The 18,761-nt window shown below is 37.1% G+C and overlaps 1 protein-coding gene across 1 annotated transcript in view; it reads right to left on the reverse strand.

Moving 5' to 3' along the window:
* Positions 1-18,761, reverse strand: part of Mib1 (mind bomb 1) — a 157,451-nt gene that overhangs the window by 92,974 nt on the left and 45,716 nt on the right. Inside the window, exon 11 of the mRNA XM_026631753.2 lies at positions 14,975-15,126. Within this exon, the coding sequence (XP_026487538.1) occupies positions 14,975-15,126 (152 nt within the window). The remainder of the gene's footprint in view (positions 1-14,974; positions 15,127-18,761) is intronic.

An 18,761-nucleotide genomic window follows, 5' to 3' on the forward strand; every position in this document is an offset into this window, starting at 1 on the left:
CTGTTTCATGTTATTTACAAAAACTGAATCAATTAATTATTCTATACAAAATCTATAACGGTTTATGGTTATATCCCGTAAAGGAGAGACGGATAGCGATATATTTTGGTGTATAGTTTATGGTTCAAAGTCATACTTGGACATGTATTTTACTTACGTATTATATTGATTCAGTAAAATACTTTTAAAAGCGTCAAAGTTAACATACCGAACCATCACTTATAGCGACCTTTACTCTCATTACTTCGGTTTATAATCGTGCATAAAACATCACCGGCACGTGCAAAACACAATTTATTGTATTTCATAATATTAATTTGCTGTAACGGTAAAAACAACGTCTCTTTAGTACCATGCAATATACGGTCTCTTGACTCTTGATGAGTGAACTGTATATGTATTTTTCTTTTGCTTATGAAGTTTTTTATTTGTTATGAAGGGGAGAGCTGATTTTGCAAGCAGCTTATATGAATGACTCTTTACTTTTTTGAGGGTATATTCATAAATAAGTAAGGGCTAGGACACGGTGGCGAAGTGGATGATAAACGACGCTGAGCCGGCGCCGCGGCGTCGGCCGCTAGCCGCGAAAAATACTACTGTCATTTTGAGTGATAGTAAAATAATGCCCGAGTCATGCTCCATTCTGCATGCCAAGAGCTATTGTGATTCTCTTTGTGACCCAACTCTTATTACATAGATCGTATAAAGACTGCTCGTCAAAGAATGTCCTTTGACTAATATATGAGCACGTTATCATGATGACAGAGTTTGTATTTTGAAGGTATGAATGCTGTTTCACAATTAATTTAAGTCCAATAAATTATTCAGCCATCAGCAAAAACATAAAAATAACCATCCAGTAAGTTTATTTTAATACTCGTATTATAATAAAAACATTACGACTACGTTCGTAACTACTGAAACTACTAAAATTTGAGAAAACTATTTTACCTTGATGAATTATTTATTATTTGTTTCGTTTCTTTCTGTTACTGGGGTTAGAATAACGTTAATATACCGGTGAAACCATAAAGGTATCTAGTGTTACACGTACATAACAAACATTAAAGATATGGACTTTTGATGTAAGACGAAAATAATAATAAAGTTTCCATTTGACGGTCTGCAGAATGTTACTCATACGTTACCTTAATGTGCTTTTAACTTTTCCACGATATAGTATCTGTGTTGTGTATATCCGAGGGGTCTAGCGGAAAACAATTCCAAATTATTTAATCTAAATATTATTTTTATTTTTAATAATAACAAAAAATACAATACAATTTTTCACCGCTTTGAAATAGTTTCGCTTTCATAGCACGAAACTAATAATGTAGTTTTCCTTGTCGATTAATTGAATAATAGAAATTATTATATATTGCTCGTTTCCTACGTGCTGTTATTGTTGATTGTTCAAAATCAGTGTTTCGACGGGAGACACCGAGCACTGCGAACGATAAAATATAAGACAATTGATTGTTGGTATTGCAGTCACGTTGTTCAGTTACTATTTTCACGTCTGACGTAATGACGTTACCGACAAAGTTATATTTCTTACGTGACCAGTTACACACTGCCATACCGAAGTTGATCTACTTTCGATCATTTCTCATCTAAGAATCAATAAAACGAAACTTACTTTAATATTACTATACGTGTAAAATAACTTAGAAAAATATTTACTTTTACTAATTCAATTACAGGTCGATGTATTTTTTTGTAATGAAATAACAACAGATTGTCAGATAAATGTGTTAATAAAGACTGTTAGGAAAGTAATCGTCACGCCAATCAAGACAAATGGCATGTATGAAAGTAAGAAACAGTTCTACATATGTCTACGTCTTACTGACGCGAGCTGTGAGTGATTGGCAATATCGCGTAAAACATTGTTGAGAGACGTTTTTCTTCGGGCCGGGAAGTATCGATATACACGTGCCTTGCATACCGGATAGAGAATATAAAGTAGGATTTACGCAGATACGTACATACTTACATTTATATGCAGACATAATAATAAAATATTCTAAAATATGTTTAAATATAAAGTAACGGGCAAGGTTTTTCAAATGTAGTTAAATTATAGAAGTAAATATAAAATAAATTAATTAGCAAACCCGTTTATAGAATTTAGGTATATTCACTAGAAGAAATAATACATTTGACAGCGTAGTTTTTGTTTAGAAAAACGTATATGTAGGCATGGAGGAAGTGGCATAGTGTAGGCGTCACCTGTGATGAATGGCGATGTCCGTTTCACTCGCGACGCGAATATTTCATTAAGCGAGCTTTTGCGGAGCCGCGCTATGCGTCATAGGGTACATACGAAGTGGCCGCGTCGACACTGATCCACTAAGCTTAGCATAGAAATTAATAGGTAAACGCATATAACCTGCGACTATGCGACAAACACTGCAGATGAAATTTAGAACATGTCACATGAATTTTTACAAGCTTGTTTGTCATTTTGGAAAATATCTTTGTAAGTATAAACCGACATTATTTTTATACTCGTATTCTTTAAACTCTTATATTATTAATTTTATCGTCATGTTTTCTTTCTGTAAACAGTACTGAAGTGAAGGATGCATATTAATAAGGAATATATCGTCTTATATATCGTGTATGAAATAAAGAAAAACAAAATAATCAACTGTATTATATATACGTATACTGAGTTGTTTCGTAGATATATAATATATATAGTCGTAGTTAGTGACGCGAGAAGAATCTTGTGTGCTTTTAAATTCTAAAGAGTTCAAAGAAATAACTTACGTCTTGGAAGGTGCCCAGCTCAGAGTAAGACGAAGTTTGGTATTTGCGGAAGGTGCAAGGAGGGCGGTGCGGGTAAATAGGGGGATGCACGTACCAAATTCTAACAGGCAAATCTTAGCTAACTCTCTTCGGGAGTTTATTACTTTACTCATATGTACACAATTCGAGTGGGTGTTAGCGGTCTAGGCGCGACCGGCGAAGGCGTATTCCCCTCGGTCCATACTTCTCGGCTCTCGCCTCTGAATTCTTTTTGATAGAAAACACTTTGACATTTTCACTGTATTCTATTTGTGATATCCCAATAGATCAATAGAGTATCGTATCTTTAAGAAAACTCAACGCCGTCGATACGATCATATACATAATATTCGTGCTTGTGAAAAGATATACTGAAAGTTTTGTAAAGGACGTTTTTGTTTTGTAAGATCATTCACGAACACAAATCTTTACTGAAGGACGTTGAATTAATTTATAAATTATTTATTTATTCGGAAGAACATTTTATTGAAGAGAAAATCTTTGTAATGTAGTATTTAATTAAAACGAGAAATAGGCGAAAGCTAAGGTCAATTAGTAAGTGGATTTATGTTTAGGGATATTAAAGCTCGTAATGAATGAAGACAACAACAGCTATAAAGAAGGCGAGGCCAACTCGGGTGATTAAGTATCTCATTTAAATGCAGTCTCCCGATGCGGACGTCTCAAACGCAAAGGGAACGGCACTCGCGGAAAACGGAAGACGAGTCTCTTCGCAAAAGGAAGGAGAGGTATTTAAATTAGCGTAGTCGCTGAAAAAGTGCACTAACAACATTAGCGAATGGAACAATGGTAGGGCACACAAAGGAGCGGAACGCCCAGACAGAACGGCTACGCGCTTACAGTTTGTGCGGCGCGGGCACGTAACTACTACAAGTACATACCGACACCCGCATCCGCGCACAATGAACCGAACTTACACTAATGAACCTCTGTATCTACTGAGGAGAAACTACTATGTTCGGGAATTAAGAAAAGAGAAAAACCAATACATTAGGTAGCAGCGTCTCAATTCGCCTTGTATATATCAAAAATAATCTTCAGAAAAGCTACATATGTGTGTGTACACAAAATTAATTAACTCGTTAAAATAAAATAGTTCACGATATGTCTTTTGTACGTTCACAATAAGACTTTAATACATTTATAATACATTTTACTTGAACTGATAGAGGTTCTTAATTAAATATCTGTCAAATAAACTAAGACAAAATACACAACAGGAAACTTTAGATTACAGCAATGCACTTAGAGGTTCTCTTTAATTTATTTCCCGTTTCCAAAGTTAGGAAAATACGATATTCTCGATTCGTAAATCGTAGTCTATCTCAACACTGTCTGTATTTTATGGCTGTTGATGATAACTTACGGCTCCATTTAATCCACTTTAAGAATACGGACATCTGCAGGCTACGTTTAAACGGGTACGGGTATTTCTTTAAAGATCGAGTTACAAATACAAAGATAATTGCGATTTTATGAACCGCATCAGAGTATAAAAACATTTTTTTATTCTTCATTACGTATTTTTTGTACTTTATTTTTTCCCTGGGGTTTGGTGAATTGAGTCGAAAAGGTGACAGAACTCGAAAAACATAACCGAAGATCGCGTTTTGAAATTCAGAAAAGCATCACATAGCCATATTGAGAACAGATGTAGGTGAAATTCTGTCATACGTGTATGTATAAACCCACACTGATACAGCGATACGGGGGCTCAGAACTTTTTCCCTAAAACGAGAGAAAGACTTGGCTCTGCAATCGGATCTTCACGGGCTTCATGTTACTTTACCTTATTTATGTATAATAAAGAATTATTGTATACTAAATTAGGATATTTATTGATCGTTAACAAATTTAGCTTTTTTTTTAATGTTATAGGTGGCAATCGAGCAGGAGGCTCACCTGATGGAAAGTGACTACCACCGCCCATGGACATCTGCAACACCGGGGGGCTTGCAGGTGCGTTGCCGACCTTTCAGGAAGGTGTACGCTCTTTTCTTGAAGGTTCCCAAGTCGTATCGGTTCGGAAAAACCGCCGGCGAAAGCTGGTTCCACAGAGTAATTGTGCGAGGCAGAAAATGTCTTAAAAATCGCGCTGTTGTGGATTTTCGGACATCTAGGTGGTGTGGGTGATATTTTGAATTTTGTCGAGATGTCCGAAGGTGAAATTCAGCAGCCGGGATTAATCCGAACAATTCCTCAGAACATTCCCCGTGATAAATTCTGTAGAAGATGCAGAGCGATCCAACATCTCTACGCAAAGCCAAAGGATCAAGCAGATCGGAAAGGGCTTGATCGTCGATAATTCGAGCCGTTCTACGTTGGATACGGTCAAATGGAAGGAGCTGTTACTGGAGAGCACCCGCCCAGAGGCGAGAGCAGTACTCCATATGTGGCCGAATTTGTGCCTTGTAGAGTCTTAGACGATGGGCCGACGTGAAATACTGTCTTGCCTTGCTGAGCACACCGAGCTTTTTTGATGCCAATTTGGCTTTGCCTTCCAATTAACCGCGGAACTGAACGAGGCTCGAAATATCGACGCCAAGTATTCCGATACTAGTTATGGCGGCTAACGGAATGTTCTCAAATCGTGGAGATACGACAAATGGTGTTTTTTTAGCAGTTAACGCGCAAACTTGCGTCTTTTTGGGGTTGAAATGGACTAGGTTTAGCCGGCCCCAGTTCGAGACTTTGTTTACTCGATTCCAGACACAAGTTTGTTCTGGTTTTCTTCGACGTTTTCCCGAGAAATATTAACACGGCCGGTGTATGAGGTGTCTGCGGTGCTATCGTCTGCATAGCAGTGAATGTTATTGATTTGCAACAAATCATTGATATGCAGAAGAAACAGAGTGGGTGATAGAACGCATCCTTGTGGAACACCAGCATTGACGAATTTTAAATCGGAGCATGCACCGTCGACAACGACTTTGATGCTCCGATCTGCCAAAAAACTGGTAATCCAATTGCATAATTTCCCGGGAAGCCCATAGGAAGGAAGCTTCGAAAGAAGCGCTTTGTGCCACACGCGATCGAAGGCCTTCGCTATGTCCAGACTGGCTGCTAATGCCTCCCCCTTGCTCTCAACTGCTTGCGCCTATTTATGAGTCAGGTAAACTAGAAGATCACCGGCTGAGCGACCCCGACGGAAACCGTACTGGCGGTCGCTAATCAGCTGGTACTCCTCTAGGTACCGCAGGAGCTGGCAGTTAATAATGGACTCCATATCCTTGGAGAACAAGGAGGTGATGGCTATAGGCCTATAATTGGATGGGTCTGAGCGGTTGCCCTTTTTAGGGATCGGATGCACCAAAGCAGTCTTCCAGGAGTTCGGGACGACGCCGACTGCATAGGATTGCCGGTAAAGACGCGTTAAGACCGGTGCCAACTCGGGAGCACAAGTCCGTAGCACGATTGGAGGGATGCCATCGGGTCCACTCGACTTATGAATATCCAAGGAAAGAAGTGCTTTACGAACTGCACTTTGCCGGAATGTAACCTCCGGCATCGTGGTATCACACCGCGGGATTGTTGGTGGTGACTTTCCTCGGTCATCTACAGTCTAGTTCGCCGCGAAGAGAGAGCCTAAAAGATCAGCTTTCTCCTTCGCGGTATGGGCCAATGACTCACCGTCTCTGTGCAAAGATGGAAAAGAGGGCTGACAGAAATTCCCTAAGACAGCCTTAGCGAGAGACCAGAACGCACGTGTTCCTGAAGGGAGGCGCACCAGTCTCTCGCCAATTCTGCCAATGTACTCCGTCTTCGCCCTAGCAATCACGTTTTTGAAGGACCTAGAGGCAGAGTTATATTCCTTTCTGAATGCGCTGGTATTTACATCACGAGACGCCGATGCGTTAGCCCAGTCTTGGTAGCGTTCCCATTTTCGGCGTGAAGCCGTTTTGCAGAAACGACCAAACCAGGGCTGGGACTTGCCACCGATGGGGACCGCAGAATACGGAATGAACAGTTCCATACCCTGAAGTACCACATCGGCGACAGAGTTAGCAACAACGCTCGGATCATCCGGCGAGAAACAAACCTGCCCTCATGGGTAGGATGCAAAGAAGGACCGCATCCCATCCCAATCTGCTGACTTGTAGTGCCACACTCGGCGGCAGCCCACGAAACGAGGTCGTGAGTACCGCGCCACCGGCACTGTACTACGAGATAGTGGTCCGACGAGCCCAGAGGGGGATCGACGATAACCTAGTAGTCATCCGGATGGGAAGTCAGCAGAACATCCAACAGGGAAGGTGTATGATCCTCCACGTCCGGTATTCGCGTTGGCGAGGTGACCAGTTGTGTCAAATGGTATGCTAAAGCGAAGTCGAGAATAGATCTACCCGCATGATTGGTAGTGCGTGATCCGAGCCATTCAGCATGGTGTGCATTAAAATCGCCAAGAATTACGATCTCTGCGGATGGGATCTGCTGCAGCCCGGAATCTGTAGCCACTTGGACGTGCTCAACCAGTCGGTCGGTTTCGGCATTACCGCTATGGGACCTATAAAGGCACACGTAGATTCTCGGATGGTCGTCGCAGTCTACACGCAGCCAGATAATCGATAGGTCCTGCCCTTCAAGGCTGCCGAGGCGTCGAGAGCAGATATCATCTCTGACGTAAACGCACACCCCAGCTCGTGGTACAAAGGAATATTCCAATTTGTACCCGGGGTAAGAAAGAAATGTCGTATCGGCAGGAGAGGATATCTGGGTCTCGGTAAGAAAGAGCAAGGCCGGCTTCGCCGTCTCAAGGTGAAAGTGAACGGCGTTCAAGTTAGAGTTGAGTCCCCTTATGTTGCAGAAGTCCACAGTGTGGGTGGTAGGGGTTGCCTTATGATGCCTGCTCCGCTTGCCCCGAACAGTGGCGAGCGCAAAATTGAATTGAAGAATTCGGAGGGCAGCCTGGGCATCCCTGCTTAGGTGGTGTACGTCCTGAGCATGGATGCCCAGAGAGGGATTCTCCACCGCAGTCGCTGATGGTACCCTCCTGGGGTAATGAAACCAAATTCTGCACAACCATTATGTTTTGGGGGGGAGGGGGATCGGGCCTCCGGGACTCTCACATACCGGACGAAACGCGGTAGCATAGCTACCACTTTACGCCGATTTTGAGTGAAAGAGTGGTACTTCCCCGGGCGTGCCGGCCCATTCGGCTGCAACCCAAAGGTATGCAGTGTGGCACTACCACTAGTAGACTTTAGACTCTCCTAAAAATACACATTAAACAGATAAACTAAAGAATTACTAAAGGATTCAATTTAATTTGTAAAATTATATTTTACCAAATAATAACGTTCTGTCATAAAGTAACCACTATAAATATTATTACAAGCTTTTATTTAACTTGCAATGTAAGTATGTACGGTGAAATTTTGCTATTAACTTATAACGTCATTTCACATTTGACACATTTGATACAATTTATATGATATAAAAGCTTGTCGCGAGATTTAAGTACTGGTATTTACGAAGTTTGAAAATTGTAGCAGATGAAATTATTCTTTTTTTTAAATAGATAGGTCCGCCTATAGTCCGGCAAATGGTCCACCTGATGTTAAGTGGTTACCACCGCCCATAGACATTGCCGCTGTTAGAAATATAAAACATCCCTTACTTAGCCAATGACCAACAACAATACCAAGTATTGCTGCTTGGCGGCAGAATATCTGATGAGCTGGTACCTACCCAGACGGGTTTGCACAAAACCCTATCACCAAGTAACACACATATCAAATTATTTAATTTACTTGTTTATCTACGCAAGTCAACATTTATTTTTCTTTTTAGTGCGTTTAAATAAAAGCTTTTTTACTTTTAAGTATTTTTATTTTCAAGAATTATTTTCATAGCTTATTACCCCTCTTTCTATAACGGAAGATGTATGGACGAATGTTATTGAGAAAGTAGCTTGAACGAGATCGTTTAGTAAAATGGCTATTAATTAAAAGGAAAATCAAACTTGTACACAAACTACAACAACATACTATGCTATGCCATAATTACACGCTATAATTACCTTCACTCTTATGTATCTACTAAGTCAGTATGTACTAATACAGTACTCAGGAAGTCGGTATTAACGGGTTTACGTGTAATTGAAGCTGAACTGTTGACTGAGCCAGAAAGTAGAATTCATAACTGACTAATAGCACCTTTTCTATTGTCTCATTTATATGCTGAAGTGAGTCGAATATATCACAAAACAATGTTCATGACATTTCTTTATAATTGATTAAAAATAATACTTACTTACTGAGTTTCACACTTGTCTTTATAATCTACATTTCACACTGATGGTATCATACGTTTACTTTAATATTGTAAAGTTACGATCAATTCTGATTGTAAAAATCTACTTGAATAAAGTATATTTTGATTTTATCAGAATCATATTTCGGAACGGATAAAATTTATATAATGTATTAGTTTTAATAACTTTAAATTATCAAATGCAACGTCGAGCGACCTCGACAGAATTGCTGGACTTGCATGCTCCTACAAACTATTGGAATCAATTTCTAACTTAGCCTCCGTTTGAAACCGCACAGTCGAACTGAATTAGATTGCATTAATGGCGAGATTCTCCATCATGACGCCTCAGCGTTGTGGTCAGTCAATTCGATCTTAGACATCCATATTTGAAGACGATTATAAAATATGCTGATGTTAAAATTAATATGCTCTGTTGACGATTACTTCGATAAACAATGATAAAACGCCAAATAATGTACAGAATAATATTACTGGTAGCGGCTTTGTATGTGGAAAATTCCTACTACGTTTTAATCGCGACCTGTTTATTTGATCACAAATACATTTATTTATGTTCCATATCTAGTACATATTTAGTCTTGGTATGCTACGAACAATGACTTTTCGATCGGTCAATTGCATTTAGTTAAGATCGTAGGAGTGTAGCAGCCTCCTGAAAATCAAAATTCGACTAAAGTTTCTCAACAATATGAGCAAATCTATAAATTCAAAGCCTTTGAGTTTGAGCTGTACGTTGATAACTATTCGGTAATGGTATCACATATATTAGAAATAATTAAATAATAAAATTATGAATATCATTCTGGTTGGATATTTACTAGGAGATATTTAAATGAAATGTTGCGCAGGTGCTTAAACAAAATTATATTAAAAAATTACTAACGTTCTAAAATTAAACTATATGATATACCTAATATTTTATAATAATCACAATTATCCGCTTTGTATTAAAAGTGTTTAGCTAATGGAGGGTCTAAAATACTTTATGTAGGTTAAAGGCTATGTTTGAAAGTTGCGAGAACGACATTGTTAATCCAACACTACTGCCCAAACAAATTAGGAACAACATTAATATATTCTCTGTACCCGACAACTTTCACGTAATAAGTAGAATGTATTAGTGTTATTTATCTTAGCTCATGCGCTAACAAAGTTTTAATTGCAAGCGCCGATACGATTTGCGTACAAATGAATTTATTCGCTGAATCCGCAGTGCATTCGTGTGCGAGCCGCGGGCTGGTGGCGGCACAGTGCGAGTGCGGATTATCCGCGTGTGTAGAGCCGCTAATTGCGGGTAACAACGAGCAGGCCTCGCTCGCAACAACGATACTTTACAACGCCAATCAACATACGTTTTTTAATCATTTAAAATAACAATGCGCATATGTTATTTGTTATTTTTATGTAAGAATAATGAAGTTACGACTAATAGGAACACAATCAAATTATATCAAATATCATCAGGAAATTTATAAAAGGGTATGGCACATCAAAGAGAGGGCTACGGAACTGGCACAGTGTTCAGTATTTGGCCAAACAAAAGGGTGATAGCGGTACGTGCGTAAATCAAACGTCGAACAATAACAGAGCCGCCCGCGACCACCCCAGCTCGTCCCCGGGTGCTACGCCACCGAGCCACCACGCCGGCCGTTCTTTCTAGTTTGAGTTGGCTTCGCTTCTATAAAGCGACGTCAATGGTCGAATATAATAAATCTGCTACATAGATTTTTAAAACTATGTGGCTTTATTCATAGAATTCGTAGTCAAACTAGAATACCTTATTATTCCATCATGCCCACGTGTATCAGGCACACGATTACTTTTACGGTTTTGAATCATTGAATGCATACATTTTCCTCCGTAGATAACTCAAATAGAAGTTTCACTAAGCATTTCTCATGTTTTCTACACGCTTATTTCACTGACAAAGTAAAACTTTATGCCTCTATTAATATTATTTAAAAACATTTTTTAATTATTTCAAAATTTCTATGAGATATGGTGTTAACTATTTATTATAGTCTATTAAATGACTGCAGATATAGCTTTGTTTTATAATTATGATGCAATTTATCAAATTATTTGACTTAATTGAATACATTATTGTAATAGATTTAAAATATTGGATATAGAATTAAATTTTTGTAGTCCCAACTAATAGGTGTTTTTTTTTTAATCAATACGCGTAACAATATAACAGTTTTACACAATAACCTAAGCCATACAATCGCAATATCTACGTAATTCGTATCATATTGCCTCCATCGAAGCAGTGGGGATTACAATTCTCGTTCGGACAGTACGATACCATCGCACTTTGCTCCATTCGCTGCAATTAACGCGGTACAATGACCATATAAATCTCATCTGAATACCGTGTTCATTCTATAGTTAACTACACGTATAGAAGCTCGATACGTCTGGCAATTATTGGTATAAAAGTTACTCAAAAGTTAGTGGTAGTCTGATAATAGGAATAGACGATATTATAATTACCGTTGGTATCGAGCGGATCTTATACACAAAGAACAGAAAAGGATGATAACGGCGAAGTAAATTATTTGGGCGGGCTGCTGGGATCGAGAGCTCTGCTTAATCTTACCTATACGTCTTTAGCCGAAGAACAAACAAGCCGCGAGCTGAGATTACGCTCCGAATAAATCAATGTTACGACGCGTTAAAATATTTAAGCTCACGATTAATGCTGGGCGCGAATGCTCGTCTTATCGAACCGAACCGCACTAGACACAGCTGCTCGAGCCAACGTGATCGTCGGATTCAGCGACAAATTAATCACGACAATCCGCGAAATATTTTCAAATACAACAATAACACAAAGCGTTTACTTTGTTCCACTTCAATTTTAAAAGAAATTTCAGCGAAACGACGTTATATATACGACGTACAATGTAAAGATATATGTACGTCGTACAGATTTCATTTGTATAAAACAAGTGAAATCTATAGTGATTTCTATCAAATATTTCTAAGCTAAAGTTAATTGCTTTTTTATATAATTGAGCTAGTGATTTTATTAAAAGGTTTAATAGATAACTGTTACCCGAACGGTCTAAATAATAGTTGATTTTCAACGAAGAATAAGATAAAAATAAATAATATAATGAAGTAATTTGGTAATTAAATATAATCGGAACGTTGTATAAAATTTCAATGACTTATAATCTCATTCTAAAGTAATGTGCGACATGAAATTTTGTAAAATCCCTATTTAGGAAGCTCATCACGAGTTAACAATGCCATTATATTACGGTTGGGAATTAACGTATAACTCGTACAAATGATCAACCGGAAGCTTATCAAGCCCCCGTTATATATGACGAAATTACTGTAGAAGTTTTACAAGGGCTCGTTAGGGCGGCTGTAACGATAACCGCACGAGATAACTGTTTCTAATCAGACGTAATGACGCAGCGCCTCGCTCTCTGCATGACTCGATGCTACATACGAATTTCGATTCCATTTCACACGATCGCATAATCAAATTTGATCAAAATTTCACAATATTCCTTTATTTAAATTTTACAAAAAATCTTACACAAAATATATCTAATTAAGCAGATGAAAATATAATGAAATAAAAACAGTAGTAATTTCCTTAACTAATAAAGTAAAATGAAACTAAAAAACTTTTAACTCGACCTCCTTGGTAATAAATATTCAAAGTTGCTGAATTAAATTTCGTTCAGATTTTTATTAAGAATTCCGTGGACCGAAGAGGATGGATACTTCTGATATAACGATATACTGGCGGAAGTAATAAAATAAAACGATTTTACATCTCTAGGGGAAACGAACGTTTTTGTCGAATGGGAAAAGTCGCGAGCGACTTCTCATTTTGCGATAAAATCGGGAACGTTTTACGACAATCTTCTATTCGATTACCATTAAACAACAATCTTAAAAAAAACTTTTTTTAGCGATCCAAGTCTTAGTGCTTGCGTTTGTTCGGAAAAGACATTAAGGTTCTTGCTTACGTCACTTTGCCTCGCAGTTGCCCTAATTCACGAGTTTTATATCTGATCAAGTTTTTGATAGGAAATCTCAAAATATATAAAAGTAATTTGGAACATATGTTACCTTTTATGTTCTTCTGAAGCTGTTTTGTTCCGTTTGTGAGAGATTTTATAAATAACTTGTTAACTCAAATTTTATTTTTTAAGTAATTTATAATTTAACGTAAATTATTTAATATGTTGTATACTAGCGATCGTACAAGTCATTTTTCTTCGTGAATCTTTCAATTTAGATGTCTATATCCTCAACTACCTACCAGGCTACCTCATTTTCAAATTTCATTACGATTGGTTCAGTGGTTTACTAGTGAATATACAATTTTCGAAGTAACTTAACTTACTCTCCTCCTAACTCCGACTACGATACTTCAAAAATTGTATGAAAAAAATTAATATTTAAAATTGAAGATTATTTAAAAAATTAGTCATACAATTCTGATTCTGAAAGTAGTCAGGGGTCACATAAAAAACCAAAAATGCGGTTCTGAGATGACCGTGACTCTGCTCCGTCATACAATGAACTGGTCACGTAGTCGCATTTCGTATTATTTCCCTAGGACTCGTCACGTGACTTGAATAATATTCTTGGTCACCGCTACTCCGGGCTAGCTGGACCCTTCACAAATAAACCGCTTTACGCACGACTCTCCAGCGGAGATTCATTATTCTACGTAACTTTTGTTCACTGATTCAGAAAATACGTTTAGTTTCCTTTATATTAAAATAGATGATATGACCTTTGCTTATTATTCAAAACTGATATAGTAAAAAACAAAAACGCTTTCTGTTTCTTTCTGTATCCCTACTGACTTCTTCTAAACCACTCACTATTAATAAGAACGATAAACGAGGAAGGTTTGTAAATATAATTTGCAATCATGACCACCATCACTCTCAATGAAATCTGTTAACGCTGATTAAAAACCTTAGCATACATCAAAACAGGCCTACAGTTAAGTATATAAAAGTTCGCGATACACTTTGTCTATTTTCTAAGTTACGCTCATAATAACTATTTGATGTACTACTTAATAAGTTAAAAATTATAGGTAATTATTATTTTATTTCTCATTTACGAGATACTTATATAAAATTTTAAATTAACGTTATAAAATAAAGTTACCTACTTAACATATTCTTCCTAAGCGCACTGCTCATTTTCTTTATTAATAAATTGCATCCGTGCGAAGCCGGGTCCGGTTGCTAGTAAATATATAATATACATATATTCTTCTAAATGTTTCAAAGGACCATGATATTATCAAAGATTTTTCTTTCATATAATACATAATTTAAAATGAAAGTCTTAAAAACCCCTTTTACGATCTCATGCAGTTAATTAGAGATGAGGCTTTTTAAGTATTGCAAGGGAATATACATTAAAAAAAAGTAAGCAGTATAAAACGTAGAGGTTATTTTAACATATCGTTCGTGTAATGCGTACATTCATATGTGTTTGGGAGTAATAAAGACGACACATGAGCCTCTCCGCCGGCCGCGGCATTAGACGCGTAGCAGTTTATTGTACGGCAGGCTTGCTCATAACTACCCATTTTCCTAGGGATAATGACGGACAACAAGCGACGTTATGTTTATTTCAAAGTCCCCCGAATAAAGGTCTTACAAAGATAGGCCTTTGCTTAAAATAAATCTAGCTCTAGGTAAGTATTATTATAATATTTAATAATGCAATTTTAAGACGTTTTGATATCGATATATTATACTTTAATTCAAAATCAAAATAAAATTGTAGTGGAAATAGTATTATGTATGTTTATTTATAATATTTTAAATATATAATATATTGTATTATATATATATATGTTTTAAAAATCTCGTTGAAAAGTTACCTTGGATTGCCTCGAAGCGCAGCGTGGTGCAGAGCGTTAAATCCATTGTTGTTCGTGAGTGTCATATCAGCCCCGTGGTCCAATAGTAAAGTCAATATGTCGTCGCGCTTCTTCGATATAGCATCGTGCAAGGGCGTGTCTCCTTCAGAATCCTACAAGATAATGTTATTTTACAATTTATTTAAGAGTTATTTTTAAATATCCACGTAGTCGAATTATTTTTTTATTATTTCATCAGTTTAATAACCATAACCATATACTGATGACAACACAAGCTATAATTGTACGATTGATGACGTGGAGAAGACTTGGGATTCCGCAACCCAGTTTCATGTGCCAGCTGTGGAGAGCATTATGTCCCTGAATTATACAGCATCGCCCGTCTCGAGTATCGAGACAATTTTCTAAAACATCAAACCACCCGAATGAATAATTGAGGCGGCGGAGAAGGCATTTAAGGCGTGGATTATGGAGACTTGCATAATTTATAAGCGTCTCAGAGTAGTTAAAACAAGCGGCGAACGGCGAACGACGAGCTCAGCTGCGGCGCGGTGCGTCTCCCGTTGCACAGGAACAGGCAAATCTAAAATGGTGTCGAGTCCGTAGTGTTGTAGGAGCGACGCAAAAAGCGCGGCTACCGCGTCATTATCATAATCACCACCGCTACGTGCCACTACGGTGCCGCCCAAGCCGTTTCGCTTTGTGAGCGTGCATTAAGAGAGCCGAGCGTTGTGCTCTGTCATTCCACAATTAATTTGCAAGATACCGTAAGATGAGCGATTTTCCTTCTTCAGTACTTTTCAAAATGAATATTGCATTCTATTTTTGCATTTTTGTCATTTTTCATTTAGTATACACCAAGAAGATTATAATTTACATCGACTGTGATTGGTCGAAACTATTTTATAACCAACATATAGATATAATATGTTAAATACCCAAAGTTTAAATTACTTAAAATATCAACTTTATGTCTTTAAAATATTTTTACTCATCTCAATTAGTTGCGTTTACAGCTATACGTCTTGACCTCGGACGAGTAAAATTATAAATAAATATATTTTGAATGAAACATATTACTCAACGGTAACTACAAACTGGCCTAGTGCTCAAAACATGTAAACTTCAACCGAAGATTGCATTAACATCATTGAACCCTCAATCATCTCATGAAAATGGGACTGATTTGTGTTTATAATTAATATCATGCTCACCGGTGAAGGAAAACATTGTGAGCAAACCACCGCCACTCCGCATTGGAACAACGTGGTGACATAATCTGCAATATCATCTCTTCACATGCCTGACCTAGCAGTGGGATATTTAGGCTGCTTTAACTAGCTCATTATAAATATTAAATAGTTTTAAGCGAGCAAACGGGTAACATAAACGGGTGTGCGCTCATTTAAATTTCATGGATTATAATCTCTCATTAAATGCGTTAACTACAGTTTATGACACATAATATTTCTACTTTTACAAATGGTGAAACGTATGACACAAACAGCAGCTAACGTCAGTAGGCAGTAATTCAGGGGAAGCTCAACCGCAGCGTCAGAGTAATTCCGCACAGAATAGCAGCATTAAATATTAATCCTATTGGCATATAGATGGCCATTACGGCCTGTAATTCATGCTTTGGTACAGCCGTGTGCTTTACACACCATAGCTAATTATTTAATTGCTGACGTAATCTACTATACTAACAAATTTTAGTAACGCGATTAGTACTGTTGAGCCATAAAAACATCAGTGAGATACATAAATTATGTTATTGCAAACGATAAATAGATTTTAGAGCTAGGTAAATGGCTAAAGTAAAATAAGTGCTGAGAAGAAATAAGAAATTTGATTTACGTGGCAATATCCGCAGGTGCACATGAGCTGCCCCCCTCGTCGACGACATTGGTACGTGTGTCTCTTACCTTACGAATATTATAACACCCGAGGCGGCCCGTAACACACTCGTCTAGAAATTTTAAATTAAAGCTACAACGTTTCGACTCTCAATCACAATTTTTATGAGGTTATAAAAATTTAAACTCAGTGAATTTCTGTCTGGTTAATATTTCATCGCTCAACATTAAGCTGATTTAAATATTCAAAACAAGATTCACGTAACGAATGCGCTTATTATACAGTTAAAATAAAAATAAAAGTTATGTTACTGTAAATTGTTTGTAAAATTACTAAACAATAAAGATGCAAAACCTTTAACAATGACAAAACAAAACAACAAGGTAATTACAAAAGAGATAAGAACAAAGCGATAGAAAGTGGGCGACCGTAGAATGCGTAAAAAGCCATGAGGGTGAGGAGACGGCACGAACGTCAGAACAGATAGAAAACCACATTAATTTATATTCGTATGAATAAATTCCAGTATAAAAGAGAGAAAAACAAAAAATAGCTTGGAAGATAAGAATTCACTATATCACAAGTTTTTGGAAATATTTGTAACATACTTTTATTTACTGATTTTCCAAAGGGAATAATTAATAAATATAATTATGTACTTTTCATTTATAAAATGTTTTGTATAAATAATTTTAAAATAGTTTATGTAGCTGTAGAACTATGTATGTATGTATGTCAAGCCTTCTGAGTAAGGTTGCCGTAAGATTAATCTATGCAGGCAAGGCCGGGTGCCCCGATTAACTCCCTGATAAGACGAAAAGATACAATTTCACGACACGGAAACCCGCCCATCACTAGATCTTGCGTAACGAATAAAAAAATGTTTGCTTTGGCATAAAGGTCAATCATTGACGAGGCAAAAAGAAAACAACTAATTGTTTAATTCCAAACCATTACGCCTAGTATTACGGGGGGATTATTCACGAACCATAGAGCACGGCGTCAGGGAGCGGCGCGCCATTGCAGTATGCGCTGACTTATGATGGAGGCACCAGCTCTGCCCACCCTGCGACGCCCGCGAATAACATACATTTACATCTAACTCACATTCGACCACGATTCATTACACACAAACACCTCTATGTACGCAACAGACCCCAATTCTAGCCTTATATTTTCAAACGCACTCACATATCATTACTGCCAAGCAATGAATGGAAATTCTATCCTTATGATAGTTTTTTTTTTTTTTTGTATCAATGATCTCGCTCTTTATTGCAAGGAATATGTAATTTAACTTGATAAACCCAGATGGGAACTATTATTAAACAGATTACAGATTTAAAATTGAAACTTGCGATCACGGTGGATCGAAGTGTTACATTAATACGCAATTGATATATTACGCAACGTTTTATAGGTTTTATTTTTACTTCATCAGGCGATCATGATGTGATTTATTTATGTAGTCGATCTTAACTAATTACCATGTCCTTTGTTTTATATAAATTCAAATAAACAATCTTAATACGTAGTCCACTCGAAGTTAACTTTTAAATGTAATTATTAATGATTGAATCAGAATAGCTACATTCATCGTGTAACAGATTTACTAAAAGGTTTAATATTAAACTTTTCCATTAATATTCACACAATAAATATATGTACAGACACATTGGCGTACTCACTGTGTAAGCGTACCTAATAGTGAATTGTAGGTATATTAATATCGAAAATTGTTAAACTACGTGGTATTTTTTTAATAAATATTATAATTATATTTTATGATAATTTTATTATAATTTATGAATTAAATGATAATTTTAATTACGTGGACACCAAGAACTTATTTCACGTCCACTATAAAAATAAATTCATATTGTCATAATGGAAAGTTGCCAAATAGGAGTAATGTTCAGGGATAATTTTA

The sequence above is a fragment of the Vanessa tameamea genome, chromosome 4 (genome assembly GCF_037043105.1).
Source record: "Vanessa tameamea isolate UH-Manoa-2023 chromosome 4, ilVanTame1 primary haplotype, whole genome shotgun sequence".
In the NCBI taxonomy this organism is placed as follows: Eukaryota; Metazoa; Arthropoda; class Insecta; order Lepidoptera; family Nymphalidae; genus Vanessa; species Vanessa tameamea.